This window comes from Pan paniscus, chromosome 16 (genome assembly GCF_029289425.2).
Source record: "Pan paniscus chromosome 16, NHGRI_mPanPan1-v2.0_pri, whole genome shotgun sequence".
NCBI lineage: Eukaryota > Metazoa > Chordata > Mammalia > Primates > Hominidae > Pan > Pan paniscus.
Window position 1 is genome coordinate 39891029 of NC_073265.2, and position 18701 is coordinate 39909729.

The following is an 18701-nucleotide window of genomic DNA, read 5'->3' on the forward strand; positions in this document are numbered from 1 at the left end:
CGTGGTGGCTACTGCCTGTAATCCCAGCATTTTGGGAGGATAATTTTGCGGATCACGAGGTCAGCAGTTCGAGACCAGCCTGACCAATATGGTGAAACCTCGTCTCTACTAAAAATACAAAAATTAACCAGGCATGGTGGCGCAGGCCTGTAATCCCAGCTACTCTGGAGGCTGAGGCAGGAGAATTGCTTGAGCCCGGGAGGCAGAGGTTGCAGTGAGCCGAGATTGTGCCATTGCACTACAGCCTGGCAACAGAGTAAGAGTCCGTCTCAAAAAAAAAAATTAAAACACACTAAATAAAATTGGTATAATCATCACATTACCTGTGTTTACTCCTCCAGTTAAAATCCAGGCTCCGGTTGTAACTGCAGCTTTAATAAGACCTTTTCCAAGCAACTGCTTGATTCGTGGGTGAAGCTCAAATTTCTGCATGCCCCCATGTACAGAGATAACAAGTTTGGGTAATTCCATTTGCCATTCTTTAAGCAGAAGTTGCAGAATGACTTCAGGTTTGGTGTCATATGATAGCCTCACATACTAGAAAAAGATTTTAAAAGGAGAAAATAATTGAACATGTTCACAGGTTTCATAACGCGACATTATATGACTTTGGAAAATTTTATATGAATCAGATTATGTAAAAAGAGATTTCATAGGCTATTTTCAATATATTTATACTCCAAGGAATAAGCAATAGTAAATGATTTTAAAGTTGAAAAAATCATTCTGTGAGATCTACAGAAATAGCGAAACTAACTTTTAAACATTTAGACACAAATGTTACTCTTTCTGTTTAAACTCAATTACCATTGACCCAATTTACCAAAGTACCTGCAGTATATTTATTGCCTTCTTTAACTATGACTACACAGTGAGTTAGAAACATTAAGACTGGCTGAAGAGGATCGGAAAAGGAAAAAAAAGGAATTAGGGGGGAAAAATATGGAGGCTTCTAAGGCTCTTGCTATGAAGAGAGGCAAATACTGAATTATTTGTATGAAAGTTTGGCAATGATCTAGTCCATTTATAAATGAATTGTGACTATGGAGTAAAATTTAAAAAGATATATTTAATATAGATGATTATTTTCTTCACTGTAAATAACTGGATTTGATCAGACTGAGAAATAATCAGAAAATCGTAATCAACATTTCATGGTGTTCGGATGGATTCTCCAGTTTAATTTTTGAAAACATCGTTCTATAGAAAAATAGAAAAAAAAAGCTATCGTGTGTGAAATAACTTCTTCTGGTTTGAAAGATTTTAAAAATTAACTTCCTGTTTAAGTGATATCATAAGACTTACTTGCTATACTCACATTAATTCATTCTCTTGGCCTAAAGCACATATATGAAGTAGCTCATAAGAAACTTCAAGTATTCAGACATTGAGACATTTAAAAATCATCTCTAAGAAACCTTATTTGCAAAATGATGTATTTCCCATTCCTTTACAAAGATCAAACACTACTGAAAATCTCAGTACTGACAAACAAATGAAGCCAAAAGGCCAGGCACAGTGGCTCACACCTGTAATCCCAGCATTGTGGGAGGCCAAGGCAAGTGGATCACCTGAGGTCAAGCGTTCGAGGCCAGCCTGACCAACACGGTGAAACCCCGTCTCTACTAAATACAAAAAAATTAGCTAGGCGTGAGTGCTTGTAATCCCAGCTACTTGGGAGGCTGAGGCAAGAGAATCGCTTGAACCCAGGAGGCAGAGGTTCCAGGGAGCTGAGACTGCGCCATTGCACTCCAGCCTGGGCAACAAGAGCGAAACTGCGTCTCAAAAAAAAGAAATGAAGCCCAAAAAACCCCAGAATTCCATAAAACTGAGTAGAAGACTGGAGTCCCTTAAGAATACTTTGGTTTTTGGTTTTGTTTTGTTTTGTTTTTTTTAGACACGGTCAGGCTCTGTTGCCCAGGCTGGAGCACAGTGGCGCCACCACGGCTCACTGCAGCCTCTGCCTCCCAGGCTCACGCCATCCCCCAACCTCAGCCTCCCAAGCAGCTGGGACTACAGACACAGGGCACCCTGCATAGCTAATTTTTTAAATATTTTTTGTAGACACAAGGTTTCACCATGTTGCCCAGGCTGGTCTTGAACTCTTGGGCTCAAGTGATCTGCCCACCTCAGCCTCCCAAAGTGCTGCGATTGCAGACACATGGCACCCAGCATGGTTAATTTTTTTTGTATTTTTTGTAGACACAAGGTTTCACCATGTTGCCCAGGCTGGTCTTGAACTCCCGGGCTCAAGTGATCTGCCTGCCTTGGCCTCCCAAAGTGCTGGGATTATAGGCATGAGCTACCACACCAGACCAAGAATGCTTTGTAAATAGGATTTGTTCTTTTTTTTTTTGACAAAGTCCCGCTCTGTCGCCCAGGCTGGAATGCCTCCCGGGTTCAAGAGATTCTCCTGCCTCAACCTCCTAAGCAGAGTAGCTGGGATTATAGGTGCGCACCACCAGGCCCAGCTACTTTTTGTATTTTTAGTAGAGACAGGGTTTTGCCATGTTGGTCAGGCTGGTCTTGAACTCCTGACCTCAGGTGATCCATCTGCCTTGGCTTCCCAAAGTTCTGGGATTACAGGCATGAGCCACCGTGCCCAGCCGGATTTGTTCTATAATAAGTCTTTCTGTATCAGTTTTGTTTAACTCATTATTATATTTGGGCACATAAAGTAGTATTACAGAAGCAGTCTAAAGTTAATGTTTTTAATACTATATTAGAGATAAATGAGAAATTCCACTTCCTACAGTGATGCGCTAGGTTGATTTGGACATACTCTGCCCCTGGGAACTAGAAAAAAGAACAATAACACCTGCTTGAATACATTAGCAGGTGGCCGGGCATGGTGGCTCACACCTGTAATCCCAGCACTTTGGGAGGCGGAGGCGGAGGCAGGTGCATCACTTGAGGTCAAGAGTTCCAGACCAGCCTGGCCAACATGGTGAAACCCTGTCTGTAATCCCAGCTACTCGGGAGGCTGAAGCAGGAGAATCGCTTGAACCCAGGAGGCAGAGGTTGCAGTGAGCTGAGATCGCGCCACTGCACTCCAGCCTGGGCAACAGAGCGAGTCTCAAAAAAAAAAAAAAGACATTAGCAGGGTACAAAGGCAGTGAGAATTTCTAGGATCGGGATCCAGGAGAAAAGAAAAACCTGGAGAGATGATGAGCTCACTGTTTGGCAAGGTTTTCCTCATCAGAACACGGAGGCAGGCAGAACAATGTAGAGGTTAAAATGGTTTTTGCTGTTGTTATTTGTTTTTCAGGCAAGGTCTGGCTCTGCTGCCCAGGCTAGACTTTGGTGACATGGTCCAAGGCTCACTGCAGCCTCGACTTCTCAGGCTCAACTGATCCTCCTGCTTCAGGCTCCCAAGTAGCTGGGACTACAGGCGTGTATCAGCATGCCCAGCTAATATTTTTGAATTTTAGTACAGACAAGGTCTCACTATGTTGCCCAGGCTGGTCTCAAACTCCTGAACTCAAGTGATCCTCCTGCCTAGGCCTCCAAAAGTGCTGAGATTACAGGCATGAGCTACCATGCCAAGGTTAAAATGTTCAAATCTAAATAAATAATAACTGTTTTAGGGGTTTAAAACAGAAAATTAAAATTCATGCTGACAAGAGCACATAAGTCTTAAGAGAAATAAGTGCAGTTTCAAATATTCCAAAGGTTCCTGCATTGTTGAAAAAGTGGTAAAGGATTAATTTACAGTACAATTATGTGCCACACATTTTGATTAATGACGAACTGCATACATAAGGTGGTTCCCTAATATTATAATACCATACTTCTGTACCTTTTTCTTGTTTATATATATTTAGACACATATTTCCCATTGTGTTACACTGTTACACCTGCCTACCATATTTAGTACAATAACATGCCATAGAGGTTTACAGCTTAAAAGCAATAGGCTATACCACATAGCCTAGGCATATAGTAGGCTATACCATCTAGGTCTGAATACACTCTATGGTGTTAGCATGATGAAATTGCCTAACACATCTCTGAGAACATATCCCCATTCTTAAGTGATGCATGACTGCATATAACAAGTTAAAAATGCATTTTATCACATTATCACATTTATTATAGTATTCTTTTTCTTTTTTTGAGACAGTCTTGCTCTGTCACCCAGGCTGGAGTGCAGTGGCGCGATCTCGGCTCACTGCAACCTTCACCTCCCAAGTTTAGGTGATTATCCTGCTTCAGCCTCCCAAGTAGCTGGGACTACAGGCTCGTGCCACCACGCCCGACTAATTTTTGTATTTTTAGTAGAGACAGGGTTTCACTATGTTGGCCAGGCTGATCTCGAACTCCTGATCTCAGGTGATCCACCCACCTTGGATTCCCAAAGTGCTGGGATTACAGGCGTGAGCCACCGTGCCTGACCTATAATATTCTTTTTCTAAAGAACAGAGAAACAGGCCGGGCACAGTGGCTCAGGCCTGTAATCCCAGCACTTTAGGAGGCCGAGGCGGGCAGATCATGAGGTCAGGAGATGGAGACCATCCTGGCTAACACAATGAAACCCCGTCTCTACTAAAAATACAAAAAATTAGCTGGGCATGGTGGCACACACTTGTAGTCCCAGCTACTCTGGAGGCTGAGGCAGGAGAATTGCTTGAACCCAGGAGGCCGGAGGTTGCAGCGAGCCGAGATTGCGCCACCGCACTCCAGCCTGGGCAACAGAGACACCATCTCAAAAAAAAAAAAAAAAAGAATAGAAAAAGAACATACAGTAGGCCTTCTGTATCTGTGGAATCCACGTTTATGGTTTCAACCAACGGTGAATCAAATATATTCAAGAAAAAAAATTGAGCCTATACTAAACATGTGTAGACTTTATTTACCTGTCATTATTCCTTAACAATGCAATTTAACAACTATTTACATTGTATCGGGCATTTTATTAATATTTTTATTTTAAGTAGAGACAGAGTCTCACTATTTTGCCCAGGCTGGTCTCCAACTCCTAGCCTCAAGCCATCCTTCCACCCTCTCAAAAGTGTTGGGATTATAGGCGTGAGCCACTGTGCCTGGCCTATATTAGATATTATAAGGAATCTAGAGATGATTTAAACTATACAAGAGGGTGTGCATAGATTACATCCAAATACTATGATAATCTGTAGACTTTGGTATCTGAGGGAAGTCCTGAAACCAAGCCCCCTGAAGGATGACTGTATAAATAATATGCCAATAAAGGAGTAAGAAAATAATAAAAAATATTTAATCCAAAATAATACAAGAAAAAAAACAGAACAAAGAAAAAAGTGAGACAAATAGATAACTAATAACATAATGGTAAATTTAAACTTAAATACACAGCAGACAACATTTTTAAAAACAATTAAAAGACATCTCTTAAACATAAAAGGTTAAAACCGAAAAGGAAGAAAGATGGCTTAACTACACTGATTGCAGAAAAAGCAAACCATGTCAAGAAAAATGACAAGAAACAAAACACATTTTATAATGATGAAAGGTTCAATCCACCAGAAAGATACAATTCTATATTTGTATGCACCTTTGTACTTTAAAATATACAAATAAATTACTGAGACCAACTTTTTGTCAATATTGCTACACAAATTGTGATGTTTATTATTTAAATAACAACATAAATGAAGAAAAATCCAATATGTGACATACCTTAGCTCTGTAGGAATGAGAACCCCCTTGAAAATTTATGACTCCATAAGCATCCGTTGGGCTCTGTTCTGTATGCTTTTCCACAGACCATTCTTCTATTGCCTGATTAAAATGGTCACCCAATTTCACATCTGAGTATTTCATGGCAAGACTTGCAGTAAAACAAGCATGTTGCTTGACCAAGCGACCACAAAAACACCTAAAAGAAAAAGGTGAGATTAAAAGACCCTTCAAAAAATTAGAGTTAATGAAAAAATGGAATTAAAAGTGAATGAACCGACAAATATAAGCTTTAAAATTTTTATATTTTATATAAGTATAAAAATAAGTTTTTTGATTTTAGGATATCTATATATTAATACCTTCATCATAGCACTGAAATAGTATAATTAGTCTAAGATGAATTCATCATCTAAATTTAACATGAGGCATCTACAAAACATGGCATAGGCATATAACAGAAATAGTATTTACACCGGGTGTGGCTCACGCGGGTAATCCCAACACTGTGGGAGGCCACGGCTGGAGGACCTTGAGGTCAAAAGTCCAAGACCATCCTAAGAAACACAGCAAGACCCTGACTTGACAAAAAATTTTAAAAAATTAGGCAAGTGTGGTAGCATACACCTGTAGTCCCAGCTACACAGGAGACTAAGGTGGGAGGCTTGGTTGAGCCCGTCAGGGCTGCAGTTAGCCTTGGTCACACCACTGTGCTCCATCCTGGACGACAGAACAAGCAAGACCCCAACTCAAAAAAAAAAAAAAAAAAAAAAAAAAAAGAAAGAAAAAGAAATACTATCCAATAATAAAGAGAAGTGAATGAACCACTAATAATACTACAGAATGGATAAATCTCAAAATCATCATACTGAGTGAAAGAACCTAGACACCAATGATTATATATTTGTATGATTCCACGTATACAAAATTCAAGAAACCGTGAACTAATCTATATAGTGACAAAAGGGTGATCAATGGTGTCTGAGGCTGGGGTACAAAGACAGATGGCTTTCTACCCAGAAGCACATACTGGACTATAACACCATAAGTAGGAACCTAATGGAGCTGGGCAGTCTCATTGATTTGATATAATCTTAAAAATCAGATGAGAGTTTGAGGAAGCCAAGGCAGCTAGAGTTTGTGAGGTAGAAAACAAAAAGAGGAGGGAGCTACAACGAGAAAGTTCCAAGTATCTGCAGAAGGGTCTCCTTAAGCATGTGGAAGAATAACTACTTGGCCAGGCGCAGTGGCTCACACCTGTAATCCCAGCACTTTGGGAGGCCGAGACGGGCAGATTACCTGAGGTCAGGAGTTCGATACCATCCTGGCCAACATGGTGAACCGTCTCTACTAAAAATACAAAAAATTAGGTGGGCATGGTGGCGCGTGCCTGTAATCCCAGCTACTCAGGAGGCTGAGGCAGGAGAATCACTTGAACCTGGGAGGCGCAGACCACAGTGAGCAGAGATTGGGCCACTGCACTCCAGCCTGGGCGAAAGAGTGAGACTTTGTCTCAAAAAAAAAAAAAAAAAAGAATAACTACTTAAGGCAAAGTTAAGAGCTACTAGACAGCAATAGCCGAAACAATTTCTGAAGCTCATAAAGGGCGGGGAACAGTTTATGTTCCCACCAGCCAGAGTAGAGATCTCGTAACACACAAGGCTTATGATAGGGTCCTCAAAAAAAGTATCATTAAATTAGAAGGACTAAATTAGACCTAGACAGACCAGGCACGGTGGCTTATGCCTATAATCCCAGCACCTTGGGAAGCCAAGGTGGATGGATCACCTGAGGTCAGGAGCTCTAGACCAGCCTGACCAATATGGTGAAACTCTGTCTCTCCTAAAAATATAAAAATTAACTAGGCATGGTGGCGTACGCTTGTAGTCCCAGCTTCTCAGGAGGCTGAGGCAGGAGAATCGCTTGAACCTGGGAGGCAGAGGTTGTGGTGAGCCGAGATCGTGCCACTGCACTCCAGGATGGGCAACACAGCGAGACTGGGTCTCAAAAAAAACAAAAAAAAACAAAAAAATCAGACCTAGACAGCCCATGCCCTGACAAAGTTTAAGAGCAAGACCTGAAAGGATCAAACTGATCCAAAGTAATCTAATTGCATGCTATAGCAAGTCTAAAACTCGCTAGTGGAACACAACAAATGCCAGTAACCAAAAACATAAAATTCACTACTGTCAGCATGCATGAAAAATTCCCAGACATTGGCCGGACGTGGTAGCTCACACATGTAATCCTAGTATTTTTGAAAATGGAGACCGGCAGTTTGCTTGAGCCCAGGAGTTTAGACCAGCCCGGGCAACATGGTGAACCCCATCTCTACAAAACATACAAACATTAGTCAGGCGTGGTGATGCACGCCTGTAGTCCAAGCTACTTGGGAAGCTGAGATGGGAGGACTGCTTGAGCCCAGGAGGCAGAGGTTGCAGTCAACTGATATGGTGCCACTGCACTCCAGCCTGGGTGACACAGAGAGACCCTGTCTCAAAAAAGTAAATAAATAAAAATTTCAAAGAATACTGAGGCATGCAAAGAAGCAGAAAACTATCAATAGAATAAAATCACTAAATGAAGACCAGAAAAGAATGAGATGATGGAATTATCAGAAAATGACACAAAAACAAGTATTATAAATGAGCTCCAACTATTAAGACCATGCTTGACACCGGGTGTGGTGGCTCACGCCTGTAATCCCAGCACTTTGGGAAGCCGAGGCGGATGGATCACGAGGTCAGGAGATCGAGACCATCCTGGCTAACACAGTGAAACCCCGTCTGTAATAAAAATAAAAAAAATTTAAAGAAAGACCATGCTTGTTGGGCACGGTGGCTCATGCCTATAATCCCAGCACTTTGGGAGGCCGAGGCAGGTGGATTGCTTAAGCCCAGGAATTCAATATTAGCCTGGTAACATAGTAAGACTCTGTCTCTAAATGAAAAAATTAAAGAAAAAATTAAAGAAAAAAAGACTGTGGGAAAAGAATATGAGCATGATGAAGACCAACATGGTGAAACCCCATCTCTACTAAAAATATAAAAAATAAGCCGGGCGTCGTGGCAGGTGCCTGTAATCCCAGCTACTCGGGAGGCTGAGGCAGAATTACTTGAACCCGGGAGGTGGAGGTTGCAGTGAGCTGAGATCGCGCCACTGCACATCCAGCCTGGCGACGGAGCAAGATTCCTTCTCAAAATAAATAAATACAATAAATAAATAAAATAATAATTTTCTAAATAAAGGTTTTAAAAATTTCATTTAAAAAATAACCTAAACTTCTACCTTAAAAACTAAAAATAACAGCAAATTAAACTCAAAGTAAGCAGAAGAAAAGATATGATAAAGAAAACAGAATGGGCCGGGTGCAGTGGCTCATGCCTGTAATCCCAGCACTTCAGGGGGCCGAGGCGGGTGGACCACTTGAGGTCAGGAGTTCGAGACCAGCCTGGCCAACATGGTGAAATCCTGTCTCTACTAAAAATACAAAACTTCACTGGGTGTGGTGGTGGGCGCCTGTAATGCCAGCTTCTGAGGAGGCTGAGGCATGAAAATTGCTTGAACCCGGGAGACGGAGGTTGCAGTGAGCCAAGATCATGCCACTGCACTGCAGCCTGGCTGAGTGAGACTCCATCTCAAAAAAAAAAAAAAAAAAAAAGAACACAATGAAACAGAAAAGAGAAAAACCGTGGGGGAAAGCAAGAAAACAAAAAGCTTGTCATTGAAAAGATAAATAAAATTGATAAACTGAAGTCAGAATAATGAGAAAAACTGAACAGGAAAATAAATCAACACTCCAGCCTGGACAATACAGCAAGACTCTGTCTCAAAAAAAAAAAAAAATCATTAATACACCTTCCCACAAAGAAAATTCGAGGCCAGATGCCTTCACTGGTGAATTTCATCAAACATTTAGGAGGAAATATCAATTCTACATACGTTCTTCCAAAAAAATCATAAGTGGGTACATTTCCCAATTCATTTCATGAGGTGAGACTCATTCTGCTTTGGAAAAAAACAAAAACAAAATAAAACCAGCCCGTAATTCCAGCTACTTAGGAGGCTGAGGTGGGAAGACTGCTTGAGGACAGGAGTTCTAGATCAGCTTGGGTAACAAAAGGAACTCCATCTCAAAAAAAGAAAAAAAGGCAAAGCATTAGCACTACAAGAAAAGACTAGGCCGGGCACACTGGCTCGTGCCTGTAATCCCAGCACTTTGAGAGGCCAACGTGGAAGGATCACTTGAGCTCAGGAGTCAAGACCAGCCTGACAACATGGCAAAACTCCTTCTCTACAAAAATTAGCCAGGCATGGTGGCATGCACCTGTGGTCACAGTTACTTGGGAAGCTAAAGGGAAAAGATCACCTGAGCCCGGGAGGTCAAGTCTGCAGTGACTGTGACACTGCACTCCAGTCTGGGCCACAGAGTGAGACCCTGTTTCCCCACTCCTCCCAAAAAGAAAAAAGAAACGGACGTGGTGGCTCACACCTGCAATCCCAGCTCTTAAGGAGGCATAAGTGGGAGCATAGCTTGAGCCGAGGAGTTCAAAACTTGCCTTGGCAATATAGTGAGACCCTGTTCTCCACAAAAAGGAAAACAAGCATTGGACAAAACTGAATGTCTATTCATTATAAGCATTGTCAGCAAACTAGGAAAGGAGGAAACTTCCTCAACAGATAACATAATACTTATTAAATCTTATCAAGAGTACCACTACATGCTAAGTCTTGTGATTCATTCTAGCTAATCATGGAATCTAGGTGTGGTCTCGGAGATTCCTGACATAAATGTGAACAAAATATATGAGATAACTGTTTCAGGCATTAAACAAGAAGAAACACGAAGCTGTGATCCTTGAAATGAGGGAAACACATGAGGTAAACCCCCATGACTGCACCAGCTTGGGGGCAATTTCTCAATCATAGAGATGACACCTAGGCAGAAAACAGTAGACACTGGGCCAAGCAAGGAAGTAGAGAACAGAATTCTAGGCTGTTGAAACAGTTGGAATTTGTAGCAGAGTTACCAGAGAAAAAGGAGCTATAAAGACAAGAAGGAAAAAAATCTCACATGGGGATTCACCATGGGTCTTTGGCCATGGTCTAAGGTGTATCTGTGAGAGATTCTGTGATGCCTAGCAGTAATCACTTGCTGTGTGTGGGTCTGTGAACGGGGTCCTAAAGGTCTGGAAGACATAGCAGTTTTAGTTCAGCGTGAAAAGACATCACTGAACCCCCTGAACACTCAATTGAGAACACAAAAAAGCTATACCTTAAGAGGAAGGTCCACATCCTAGGACTAAGTTCAAAATAGAAGTAGAACTGCCCTAACAAAGAAGAAAATCAAACCTGAATGGACAAAAGAATCTACCAATAATTAATTTAATCACCTGTCAGAAAGAAACTGAACACTCCTTACAGGAAAATTATTTACTCCAGAACAACAATATATGATAAAAAATTATTGGCCGGGTGCAGTGACTCACACCATCCCAGCACTTTGGGAGGCCAAGGCGGGCGGATCACCTGAGGTCAGGAGTCCCAGACCAGTCTGGCCAACATAGTGAAACCCCATCTCTACTAAAAATATAAAAAATTAGCCGGGCGTGGTGGTGCGCGCCTGTAATCCCAGCTACTCGGGAGGCTAAGGCAGGAGAATTGCTTGAACCCGGGAGGCAGAGGGTGCAGTGAGCTGAGATTGCAGCACTGCACTCCAGCCTGGGCAACTGAACAAGACACCATCTCAAAAAAAAAAAAAAAATACTAGACATATAAAAAAGATGAAGGAAAAAAAGCAGTCACCAGAAACAGACCCTAAATGATGCAAATGTTGGAATCAGTAGACAAAGACTCTAATGCAGGTGTTATAAATATGCTGAAGGACATACAGGAATAGACAGTCATAATGAGAGTGCACATGGTGCATCTCAGCAGTAAAATGGAAACTATAACAAAGAATCAAATAGCAATCCTAGCACTGAAAAATGTAATGTGTGAAATGAAAATTCACTGGATGGGCTGGGCGTGGTGGCTCACGCCTGTAATCCCAGCACTTTGGGATTACAGGCGGGCAGATCACGAGGTCAGGAGATCAAGACCATCCTGGCTAATAAGGTGAAACCCCATCTCTACTAAAAAAAAACACAAAAAATTACCCGGGTGTGGCAGCAGGCACCTGTAGTCCCAGCTACTCGGGAGGCTGAGGCAGGAGAATGGCATGAACCCAGGATGCAGAGCTTGCAGTGAGCTGAAACTGTGCCACTGCACTCCAGCGTGGGCGACAGAGTGACACTCCGTCTCAAAAAAAAAAAAAAAAAAAAAGAAAAGAAAATTCACTGGATGGACAAAACAGCAAAATGGAGAATGTAGAAATAAGAGTGAGTGAACCTGAAGACATCAATAGAAATTATTCAATACATCAGATAAAGAAAAAAAGTTAATTAAAAAAAAAACTTCCTGGCCAAATGCAGTGGCTCACGCCTGTAATCCCAGCACTTTGGGTGGCCAAGGCGGGCGAATCACGAGGTCAGGAGTTCAAGACCACCCTGACCATCAAGGTAAAATCCCATCTCTACTAATAATACAAAATAAGCCGGGCATGGTGGCATGCGTCTGTAATCCCAGCTACTCAGATGGCTGAGGCAGGAGAATTGTTTGAACCTGGGAGGCAGAGGTTGCAGTAAGCCAAGATCGCACCACTGCACTCCAGCCTGGACAACAGAGCAAGACTCCATCTCAAAGGAAAAAAAAAAAAAACAAAAAACCTTCTCAATCAGGTAAAAAATTTGAATGTGCAAATATTTACGCAAGCAGAATAAGTACAAAGAGAATCACTCTCAGGCATATTATAGACATGCTGCTGAAAACCAAAGGAATAGAAAAAAATATATTTAAAGTAGCTAGAGAAGAAAAAGACCCATTCCACACAGGAAGACAACTACTGTATTACAGCTGCCTTCTCATTAGAAACAAAAGCTACAAGATAAAATAATGACACCTTTAAAGTGCTGCAATGGGCTGGGCGCAACAGCTCACGCCTGGAATTCCAGCACTTTGGGAGGCCAAGGCAGGCAGATCACAAGGTCAGGAGACCAGCCCAGCCACCATGGTGAAACCCCATCTATACTAAAAGTACGAAAATTAGCCAGGCATGGTGGTGTGTGCCTGTAATCCCAGCTTCTGGGGAGGCTGAGGCAGGAGAATCACTTGAACCTGGGAGGCAAAGGTTGCTGGGAGCTGAGATCGCGCCACTGTATGCCATCTAGCCTGGGCAACAGGGCAAGACTCCATCTCAAAAAAGAAAAAAACAACAACAAAAAAAACTCTGCTGCAATAAAATAACACAACCCAGAATTCTATATCCAGTGAAAACATTCTTCAAATATGAAAATAAAAGCAATATATTTTCAGATAGACCAAACTGAGAAAATTCATGTTCAGTTCAGTGTAGCTGCACTATATGAAATGCTAAATAAAAGAAACTCTTTGGCATCGTCAAACAAGAGACACCAGATGGAACCTCACCATCTATAAGAAGAAATGAATAGGACTGGAGATGGTTAAGTACAGGGGCAAATATGAAAGACTGTCAGGTCTTTTTGTTTGTTTTTTTTTCTGGAGACAGGGTCTTGCTCTGTTGCCCAGGCAGGAGTGCAGTGGTGTGATCAGGGCTTATTGCAGCCTCAACTTCCCAGGCCCAAACGATCCTCCAGGCTCCAATGATGTTCCTGCTTCAGCCTCTTAAGTAGCTGGGACTACAGGTACATGATACCATGCCAAGATTTTTGTGTGTGGTTTTCTTTCTTTTTTTTTTTTTTTTTTGGTAGACACAGGGTCTCACTATGCTACCCGGGCTGGTCTCAAACTCCTAGGCTCAAACCATCCTCCTGCTTCAACCTCCCCAAGTGCTGGGATTACAGGCATGAACCATCACATCCAGCCTGTCAGGTTTTTTGTTTTTGTTTTTACAGACTTCCTTGAAAAACTCTTCAATATATCTAAAATAAACCCATTCTATGTACTTTTATTCCTAGCCTACCACCCAGAAACCTTCTCTTCTTCCTCTTATACTTCCTCATCAGACCCTAAAGCATATTACAATTTACTCAGTTGCCTAAGAAGGAAATGTAGTTACCATGCTCAAATCTTCCCTTTTCTTCACATTCACCAAATCCTACTGCATTTATCTCATTAAGCCCTTCAAATATGCCTACTTCTCTTCATTGTCAAAAACATCTTACTTCAGGTTCTCATCTTTTTGCCAGAGTCACTCTAAAACTTTAGCAACTGGTCTATTTTCTTCCAATCCAATCTAAAAATGCAAACTGCTCTTACAAAAAATAAAATCAGCCGGGCCTGGTGGCTCACACCTGTAATCCTAGCACTTTGGGAGGCCGAGGCGGGTGGATCACCTGAGGTCAGGAATTCAAGACCAGCCTGGCCAACATGGTGAAACCCCATTTCTACTACGAATACAAAAATTAGCCAGGCATGGTGGTGCATGCCTGTAATCCCAGCTACTCGGGAGGCTGAGGCAGGAGAATTGCTTGAACCCGTGAGACAGAGGTTGCAGTGAGCCGAGATTGTGCCACTGCACTCCAGCCTGGGTAACAGAGCAAGACTCCGTCTCAAAATAATAATAATACTAATATAGCATGTTATCAATTGCCTGTACAATATCCTTTTAACATGAAATCAAAAGCATGTGCAACAAAAAGCCTTGTAGAGTAACTGAAACTCTCATTTTTCCAGGCCCAAATCTCTCAAATCTCCATCTTACATTCCGCAGTTTCCCGACAGAACCATGATGTCTTTCACTATCAGGCCTTCCCATACACTGCTCTCGCTGCCTAAAATTCCTGTCCTTCAACTTCTGCTCAACAGACACAACTTTACAACTCTTCTTAGGTAGCTTCACCTGAGTTTCAAACAGCCTTGACTGACCCTTCACCTTCCAAGTCTAGGTAAAGTACCCATCAAATATAATAGCATGTGAGTTTCATGCCACTGTGTTCTAACTCATATTTCTAATAGATTAGTTTTATTTATTTTCCGAAATTTGTGTGGTATAGTTATGTTAAACTTACCTGACGAGTTGCTGACAAATTTGACATCCTGGAAGGCATCTATTGAACACAAAAAGGTAAATAAATTATTTCAGGTGAAAAACTTTCTGATTTTAAAGTATATAAAATACATAAAATACAAAACAAAAAAAATTATATACCTAGTTTAATTTTTCAGTAGATATCATAGTTCACGTATACCTTGATTTATAATTCAAATAACTATTTTTTAACTGACAGTTTCAATTTTTTTTTTTTTTTTTTTTGAGACAGAGTCTCACTCTGTTGCCCAGGCTGGAGTCCAATGGCGCAATTTCAGCTCACTGCAAGCTCTGCCTCCCGGGTTCACACCACTCTCCTGCCTCAGCCTCCCAAGTAGCTGGGACTACAGGCTCCTGCCACCATGCCCGGCTAATTTTTTTGCATTTTTACTAGAGATGGGATTTCACTGTGTTAGCCAGGATGGTCTCGATCTCTTGACCTTGTGATCTACCTGCCTCGGCCTCCCAAAGTGCTAGGATTACAGGTGTGGGCCACCGCACCTGGCAGACAGTCCACACCTATAATTGCAACACTCTGGGAGGCACAGGTGAATTATGAGTCCAGGAGTTTAAGATCAGCCTGGGCAACAAGGCGAAACTCCGTCTCTACAAAAAAAAAAAATTAGCTAGGGGTAGTGGTGCAGGCCTATAGTCCTAGCTACTAGGGAGGCTGAGGTGGGAGGATTCCTTGAGCATGGGAGGTTGAGGCTAAAGTGAGCCATGATCATGCCCCACTGCACTCCAGCCTGGGCGAAAGAGCGAGAAACTGTCTCAAAAAAAAAAAAAAGACATTATCTTGGCGAGAATACAGAGAGAGTCTGGTATCTGTGGGTGAGAGTATATATTTATATAATCCCTATGGAAGGCCACTTGGCAATACCCATCAAAATAAAAAACGTTGACTCTCACACACTAATTCCAGTTCTAAAAGCATAGGCTAAAACACATCTGTAGTATACGTATAAAATGAAAATTGTACAAGGTCGTTGACTGCAGAATTTTTTTCCTAACAGCCAAAAGAAAAAGTGAAAATAGCTAAAATGTTCAATAAGAGATTACTAAAACAAATTACAATTCAGACATAATTAAATAGGCTGCAACAATTAAGAACAAACTAGTGGCCAGGCGCGGTGGCTCACGCCTGTAATCCCAGCACTTTGGGAGGCTGAGGTGGGAGGATCACGAGGTCAGGAGATCAAGACCATCCTGGCTAACGCAGTGAAACCCTGTCTCTACTAAAAATACAAAAAATTAGCCAGATGTGGTGGCACACGCCTGTAATCCCAGCTACTCGGGAGGCTGAGGCAAGAGAATGGCCTGAACCCAGGAGGCAGAGCTTGCAGTGAGACTACGCCACTGCACACCAGCCTGGATGACAGAGCGAGACTCCGTCTCAAAAAAAAAAAAAAGAAGGAACAAACTAGTGATCGCCAAGATAAGTTACAGTCACAGTGGGCTGCACTATATATTTTAAAGGGGGAAGGGGGATAATCATCTGCTTGGACATGCAAAGACTATATCTAACTTTCTGGAAGACATTCCAAGGAATGGATAACATCAGATTTTTTATTAGCAAGGTTAACTTATAGCTAAAGCACAGTACTGGAAAGGAGACTTTCACTTACAGCATTTGATACCTTTTAAGTTATGAACCAAGTGTGAATTACCTATTCATATAAAATTAAGTGTTCAACTACTGTAGAAAGAAGTGACGAGCTAACTGTAAATTATGTCTCTCATGAATGGTTAAAGGTGGGGATACTTAGTAACAGCTTTGGATTTCTTTAATACCTTGAGTGCTTTTATTATTTCTATTGCAAAGTGGAATTAATAAAACTATAGAAAATAAACTCCTTAATGATAAAATCTATTTTTTCTTTTTTTTTGAGATGGAGTCTCACTCTGTCACTGAGGCTGGAGTGCAGTGGCACCTTGTCAGCTCACTGCAACTTCCGTCTCCTGGATTCAAGCAACTCTCCTGCCTCAGCCTCCCAAGTAGCTGGGATTACAAGTGCCCACCACCACGCCCAGCTAGTTTTTATATTTTTAGTAGAGACACGGTTTCACCATGTTGGCCAGGCTGGTCTCGAACTCCTGACCTCAGGTGATCCACCTACAGCCTCCCAAAGTGCTGGGATTACAGGCGTGAGCCACCACACCCGACCAACAAAATCTATTTTTTTAATAAAGCAAAACAACAATTTCTCCGGAAGAAAAATGGTATTTTATTTTAGAACTGGCACACTGAACTAAGGAGGCTTAAATACTGATCCCATCTTTATGAACAGCCATGTGACTTGGGAAATGTCATTTATCCTCTTGTTGAGAAATGTGATATGATGTTGTAATAAAACATATCTTTAACAAGTAGTAAGAAATCAGAATAAATCATAGACTCTAATGATTGGAAGAGATGTTAAGGTTATCTATTTTAATGATCCAAAAAGAACTAATCAAAAACATTTACAGAATGTATTAAAAAATTGAGGGATATTTAAAAAACATAAAATATTTTCTCAATAATAAATAAATGCAAATTTAAAATATATACTATTATAATTACTGTCAACTAAAAATAAATAAATGTATACCAGGCACGGTGACTCACTTTGGGAGGCTGAGGCGGGCAGATTATCTGAGGTCAGGAGTTCGAGACCAGCCTGACCAACATGGTGAAACCCCCGTCTCTACTAATAATAAAAAAAATTAAGTGGGCGTGGTAGCGCATGCCTATAGTCCCAGCTACTCAGGTAGCTGAGGCATGAGAATCGCTTGAACCTGGAAGGCAGACTTTGCTCACCTCAGTCTCCCAAAGTGCTGGAATTACAGGCATGAGCCACCATGCCCAGCCTAAAAATATATACATACTATTTTCTACTTATCACGTTTTCTTGATGGTGATGGAAAATGTTACTCTAGTCATTACTCAGTAAAGGAGACAATCTCATTCACTACTGGGTGATCATTTATATTCCTTTAATACTTTTGAAAAGATTCTGGCATTACATAACCTAAGGGGGGAAAATCTTAAATACAAAAAGGTTTTATCCACAAAGATCTTCATTGTGGCCTAATTAAATTTTAAATGGCTAAAAATCGAAAACAACTAAATTGACCAATAGTAGAACAGGTATATAAATTGTGGTATACACAATAACAGAATATTAACTACCATTCCTTTTTTTTTTTTTGAGACAGAGTTTCGCTCTTGTTACCCAGGCTGGAGTGCAGCAGTGTGGATCTCAGCTCACTACAACCTCTGCCTTCCGGTGTCAAGCAATTCTCCTGCCTTAGCCTCCCAAGTAGCTGGGATGACAGGTGCCCACTACCACGTCTGGCTAATTTTTGTATTTTTAGTAGAGACAGTGTTTCACCATGTTGGCCAGGCTGGTCTCGAACTCCTGACCTCTTGATCCGCCCACCTCAGCCTCCCAAAGTGCTGGGATTACAGGTGTCAGCCACCGCACCAGGCCTATTAACTACCATTCTTATAAAATATCTGTAGTATGAAAAGCAGGTACATTTTGCATATAGACTGAATGTAGCACTACTTTAAAACAAAAGCAATACACTGAGAAAAAGTTAAAAATAAAGCCACCAAATGTTATTAATAATGACAGTCTTAATGTATTGAAACTCTACGTATTGCTTCAACTTTGTTTCTCAAAAGTTTTTTAAATGTATCACATACATTACACTTTCAATGGAAATGTGTTTGTTGTGAGAGATCCGTTCAAAGTTAAGAATTTTTTAAAATGTTAAAATAAAGAGAAATTTTTGGAAATGCTATTCAACAAATATTTACTACATATCCACTATAAACAAGAATAGTGACATATTCTATAATATAAAGAGATATCAGTTAGTAAAAACTGTCTATTTAGCTATGTTTTTCTAAGAGTTATATATCTAACAGAAATGAAAGTTGCAGAGA

At 41.2% G+C, this 18701-nt stretch overlaps 1 protein-coding gene across 13 annotated transcripts in view; it reads right to left on the minus strand.

The window, feature by feature from the left end:
• TRPM7 (transient receptor potential cation channel subfamily M member 7) overlaps positions 1–18701 on the minus strand; it is a 129294-nt gene that overhangs the window by 82587 nt on the left and 28006 nt on the right. For all 13 annotated transcript variants that reach the window (XR_010109912.1, XR_008621243.2, XR_008621244.2 and 10 more), the window contains exons 3-5: positions 14748–14786; positions 5659–5857; positions 324–537 (exon numbers count right to left, since the gene is read on the minus strand). Coding sequence is in view for 9 of the 13 variants with exons in the window: in XM_063596639.1 (XP_063452709.1) it covers positions 324–537; positions 5659–5857; positions 14748–14786 (452 nt within the window). In the remaining 4 variants the exon portion in view is untranslated. The remainder of the gene's footprint in view (positions 1–323; positions 538–5658; positions 5858–14747; positions 14787–18701) is intronic.